Source organism: Anguilla anguilla, chromosome 8 (assembly GCF_013347855.1).
Source record: "Anguilla anguilla isolate fAngAng1 chromosome 8, fAngAng1.pri, whole genome shotgun sequence".
In the NCBI taxonomy this organism is placed as follows: domain Eukaryota; kingdom Metazoa; phylum Chordata; class Actinopteri; order Anguilliformes; family Anguillidae; genus Anguilla; species Anguilla anguilla.
In genome coordinates, this window is record NC_049208.1 from 5,130,932 (window position 1) to 5,136,623 (window position 5,692).

The following is a 5,692-nucleotide window of genomic DNA, read 5'->3' on the forward strand; positions in this document are numbered from 1 at the left end:
CCACAGAGTTTTCTCATTTTGGGCCCATATTGCAAGCCAATCTGGTTTGATTTATTTGTTTATTTTCCCCAGTGGTTCATAAACTTTTATTTGTTTTTTGCTATTGGCTTGATTATAATTTGTTTTGTTGGAATGGTGCAGATTAGAGGCTGTATGATGTCAGTTACTGACCTGAGCTTCAGAATCAGCACACACACACACATACACAAACTGTGAGATGTGTCCATACAAAAATAGGGAAAGGAAGCAAGGTAAGGAAACGACATATTGCATATCCTATCCAATATGTAAAAAATAGGAACCTTTTTCAATAACTGTTTTGTTACAAAACACGAACGAGACAAAAACTGAGAAATTATTAAAAAGAAAGCCTGGTTCTCCATATTCGCTTTGATATTCATAATGGAGGAAGCAAGAAAACTCAAGGATTGTGCGCGCGCTCCTTCTCACTCCAGCCATAATAAACACGAGTGCGCAGCGCGGGACAGGTGAGCTGCGTAACGTCCTGACGTAATACGCAGTCCTATTGGAGTCTCTGCACGGTCACGCAGTCGAGGAATGTGGTGTTCGATCAAGATTCCAAAGACCACGTTGTACGTTGGAGGAAAACGCTGGTGTGGATTGTTTTCAAATGGTAAACCTAATCTCTCGAACCGAGAGGAAAGATGTCTGGAAGCATGTCTGATTCCGTGTCCGTTTTCCAAACCCAAGTTGCTTCTGTTTTGGAGGTCTTGCTTAACGTTGCAGTGGTGGAAATAACCAAACTTTTCGAGAGCGGCTGTGTTGCGTCTGAGGGCAGTGGTGTTTCGGGTGCGAGGACAACCCCCAAGACGCCACTGTCTGTGCAGGACGAACTAAGAACAAGAGCTGAATCTGTGCTGGGAAATTTAAGAAAACATATACACAGCGCTGGAATACGAGTCAGAGACGGTGAGAAATGGCGCATGTTGTTACTTTATGTTGCATTACCCACGGGAGTAGCTTGCAAGCTAAGGAAATAAAGCTACCTGACTAGCTCCACTGTGCATGTAAACAGCGCTTGGGGGTTTAACGTTTGAATGAATGTGTAGCAAATTTCAAGTGTTTTTAACGTCGACGATACCGAGCTGTCGCCATTGAAAGTTAAAAATAAACTAACCTTAGTCAATTGCTGACGAACTAGCCAGTCGTTTGCAACAGAGAAAGCGAAGATGGGGGCTGAGAACTTTGCCTGCTATTTAAACGATATGTCCTAAGTTAATTGCTAGCTGATTTAGTGTGCATGAATTCCAGATAGGGGGTGGAGGAGGGTGCAATTGAAATGCACTATCGTACGTTACTGGAATTTCACAACGGGCCATATCTTCATTTCGTGCTTCCGTTGAATTGCACATGTGATTAATTATCTAATCCAGTGTAAGAAAAGGTATATTTGCTTTGTATTTAGACTGGAACGTTCCTGTGCCGGGATTTGTCACGGAAAATGTTAGTTTGTTTCTCTATGATATATTGTTTATGTATCTGTTCGTCTGAGTTAGGCGACCCAGGAAAATGTTGATATTTGCAACGTGACTTAAGTAAACAGATCGGCGTGTTTCTTTTTTATTTTTTGAATTGTGGGCAGTGAATTATACTCGTGAATAAATGCTAATGATAAATGCATTTCACAGCAACGCATCTTTGAAATCTGTTTTAATACTTTAAAAAGGACGGTTCATCTTGTATGTGTTTTTTTTTTTTTCTATTCTAGTTTTGGTCTATGTTATCGACTTTTCGCCAGTAACTGTTGCTCACCTGAAGCAGACGGTTGTTTTTAAGTGATTGAAGGCGCTTGGAGGGAGCAGCGTGAACACGCGGGCATATGTGACCCATCCCCTTTTTTTTCTTTCCCCCCAGCTTCTGATGGGGAGCAGGCCTTCCCTTCAGCCGAGGGCGGGGCTGTGTTTTGGGAGGAGGGTGGGGAACACACGAACGCCTCCCGAACTGCGGTCGTGAAGGTAGAAGGACCGCCGTCCATTGCCGTGGAATGCCAGGTTAGCGCGCGCGCCCTATTAAGCCCGTTCTTTGGTTTAACTGCCTGAGTCTGTTGAAGAGTGGTAAACCAGTGAGGCTGGATTGTGGCCGCAGAAAAGGACAAACATACTTGATAATGCTCACATCAGGGCTGTGTGCCTTTTGTGACTTGCTTCTGGTCACCCTTCCAGAAAAGTAGCTTACTGAAATTTATTATGAATGTGTGGCCTTTTTAGAAAATGTGATGATACCAGAATAGAATTACTATTTTACCCGGGGAGAACTTAATGATAAGTATATATAAGTTGATTTCACAGCAGTGCACCTTTTTTTTTTTTGAAGTATCATATCAAACTTTTGGCATGGTTCCCAAAGGCCCCCTTTTGTAATGGGAAGGTAACAGGAAGTGCCCCCCTCCCCCTTCTGCACACACACACATCCTGCGCTTGTGCCGTTTCCCTTCAGACACCCTCCCCTCCTCCCGCCAACTTCCCCACTTCGGGAACCACTGCCATAAAAGGATTTCTTGGGTCCGTCGATAGTATTTTCGGTTTGTCCTTCACCGTACACCAAAAGCTGTCTGGGCCGATCAGCGCTCAGGGCCAACGCTGGTGATTAGCGACCGACGGGGCTGTTCTGTTGCAGCTGGCAGGCGCGCAGCAGTGGGAGTCATCCCCCTCAGCGGCGCCCCCCGCAGGCCAGAGCGATACGGGCGGCGTTGTCACGGCAACGGGCCCGGCGGAGTCTGGAGCCCAGGGTACGTGTCCGATCGAGCGCGTTACTGATCCGCCCACCTGTCCTCGCGAACCCTTGCCTTTCATTCATGCGTCCTGTGCCTTACCTGCTGCCCAGAGCTGTGCGCACTCAGAGAGTAGTCTCATGAAGGAGTCTCCTAAAAATTAACACAGTCCTTATAATTTATATGCAGCGTTTATTAACTGAATGGTAGGTTTTTTTCCCCACCCCCAAAATTCTCAATCAGTGTTCTAGACCCTAGAACCCCATTGCTTTCAGTCACCAGTAGTGATTGTGACATCAGCATTAGAATGTTCAGTTAAGAACATTCAAATCACATATTTGCATCTTACACCTTAAAGGGTTAAAAGCAGATTTTTCAATAGATTAAGAAAATGTAAAAAAAAAAAAAATTTATAAAGTGTTACATGTGTAAGAAGTCTGGGTGATGTCAGGTGCTGGCTAATATTGTTGTGCACAGTTACTAAATAGTCATATAATGAACATTTTATGTTAATATTATGTAACAACTTGTATTGATAAGTTGATGTTAATAACTTGGCATGTTATTTGAATTACTCACATTTTTTGCTATTCATATTTGCTTAGTACTCAACTAATTATTGCTGATGTTATTAACTCGTAACTCAGGTTCATCTGTTCTGTTTTCTGATCTTCCCTGCAGGAGCTGTGGAGGAAGAGAATTCTTTCCCGAAACAGAAGTGCTCTGAAGAAGACCCTCGCCCGCAGCCCACACCTGAGGGGTCAGAACAGGACGCACGGGTCACACCTGTGAAAGAAGAACCTGTGACACTGCCCATAACTGTAAAAGAGGGTGGGTTTACTGAACTCACACCTGTAAAAGAGGGCGGGGTTACTGAATTCACACCTGTAAAAAATGAGGGCGGAGTTACTGAATTCACACCTGTTGAAGAGGGTGGGGTTATAGAACCCACACCTGTAAAAGAGGGCGGAGTTACTGAATCCACACCTGTAAAAGAGGGAGGGGTTATAGAACCCACACCTGTAAAAGAGGGTGGAGTTACTGAATCCACACCTGTAAAAGAGGGAGGGGTTATAGAACCCACACCTGTAAAAGAGGGTGGAGTTACTGAATCCACACCTGTAAAAGAGGGCGGTGTTACTGAACTCACACCTGTAAAAGAGGGAGGGGTTATAGAACCCACACCTGCAAAAGAGGGCGGAGTTACTGAATCCACACCTGTAAAAGAGGGCGGGGTTACTGAACTCACACCTGTAAAAGAGGGAGGGGTTATAGAACCCACACCTGTAAAAGAGGGCGGAGTTACTGAATCCACACCTGTAAAAGAGGGCGGAGTTACTGAATCCACACCTGTAAAAGAGGGAGGGGTTATAGAACCCACACCTGCAAAAGAGGGTGGAGTTACTGAATTCACACATGTTGAAGAGGGTGGGGTTACAGAATTCACACCTGTTGAAGAGGGAGGGGTTATAGAACCCACACCTGCAAAAGAGGGTGGAGTTACTGAATCCACACCTGTAAAAGAGGGAGGGGTGACAGAAGTCTCACCTGTAAAAGGGGGTGGGGTTACAGAGCCCACACCTGCAGAAAGGGGCGGGGTAGCGCAGCCCTCTCCTGGGAAGGGCGGGAGGAAACGCAAGGCGGGGCCGGGCCCCGTGCCGCGGGGCTCCCGGCCCTGTAAGGCCCCGCGCGACCCGGGCCCCGCGCTGGCCCCTCCCCCTCGGGGCGCGGCCGTGGAGCGGGCGGGCGCGTGCGGGGGGGAGCGGACGCTGAGGCCCTGCTCCGTGCGCCTGGTGAACGTCCTGCTGATCTTCGGCGGCGGCGGCGGCGGGGGGGTGCGGGGCCAGGCGGGCCGGGGCAGGAAGGGCGCGTCGCCCCTGCCCAAGGACCTGCGGCCGCACCAGCGCCTGCACACGGGCAAGCGGCCCTGCTGCTTCACCGCCTGCGGCAACGGCGTGTGGCGGCTGCAGTCCCGCGCCCACGCCTGCCAGCTCTGCGGCAAGAAGTTCAAGCGGCGCAAGGTGCTGAAGCGGCACCAGCGCTTCCACACGGGCGAGCGGCCCTACAGCTGCCCGCACTGCCGCAAGGCCTTCGCCCTGCGCAAGAACCTGCGGCGGCACGAGCGCTTCCACACCGGCGAGCGGCCGCACCGCTGCGCCCGCTGCGGCAAGGGCTTCCGGCTCCGCGCCAACCTGAAGAGCCACCTGCGCTTCCACACGGGCGAGCGGCCCTACGGCTGCCCGCTCTGCGCCAGGCGCTTCCGCGTGCTCCGCAACCTGCGCAGGCACCAGGCCGCGCACGAGGGCGGCGCCGGGCCGGCGGCGGCAATGGCAATGGTGGCGGCAGGGGCGGTGGCAGCGGAGGCGGAGGCGGCGGCGGCGGCGCCGAGGGCGGACCGACAGGCGGAGACACCGTAGAGAGAGAGAGAGAGAGAGAGAGAGAGAGAGAGAGAGAGACTTCCTCCTCCTCTCTCTCCCAGTGTTGGGCGGGCGAACACTCCCGCTCTCGGATGAGAGCACTACCTCTGAGCTGAAACCACTAATCCTGTCCGGAGTGGGGCCCTCCTGCCCTGCCTGGTCTTTTTAAAGAGGCGGTTTGACTGGTTTGACTGGAGCCCGCGGCGGGCCGTGTACAAAAGGAGAAAACCTTGTTCACCTGAAACTGCTGAAAGCTCCCGCTGTCGTCCGAAGGCCACGTGCGTTTCATTGTGAATTTTAACGGTCTGTGGAGGCGGCAAAGCAAGGGGTGCGCAACTCCGGTCCTGGAGGGTTTTGGTCTACGCGCGGGTTTTCGTTACAGCCACGTTCCTTAGTTTTGCTTTTCTGACCGCTCTGTAAACCGCGCTGCTTCGCTCCTGTGCGTGAGCACGGGGAAATGTTTCGGGTACACGTTGGAGTCGGTCCTCATACGGGTGTCAGGTCAATGTGTGATTGCGCTAATGTTTAAAAAGCAGAAGTTGGA

The 5,692-nt window shown here is 50.6% G+C and overlaps 1 protein-coding gene across 1 annotated transcript; it reads left to right on the forward strand.

Annotated features, from left to right (window-relative positions):
• The first annotated feature begins 516 nt into the window (after window positions 1-516).
• On the forward strand, window positions 517-5,148 carry si:rp71-1g18.1 (uncharacterized protein LOC559922 homolog). The gene is made up of 4 exons (XM_035429313.1): window positions 517-930; window positions 1,876-2,012; window positions 2,638-2,749; window positions 3,413-5,148. Exons 1-4 carry the CDS (start codon window positions 666-668, stop codon window positions 5,146-5,148), a joined length of 2,250 nt encoding a protein of 749 aa, XP_035285204.1. The 5' UTR covers window positions 517-665.
• Window positions 5,149-5,692: the final 544 nt, after the last annotated feature.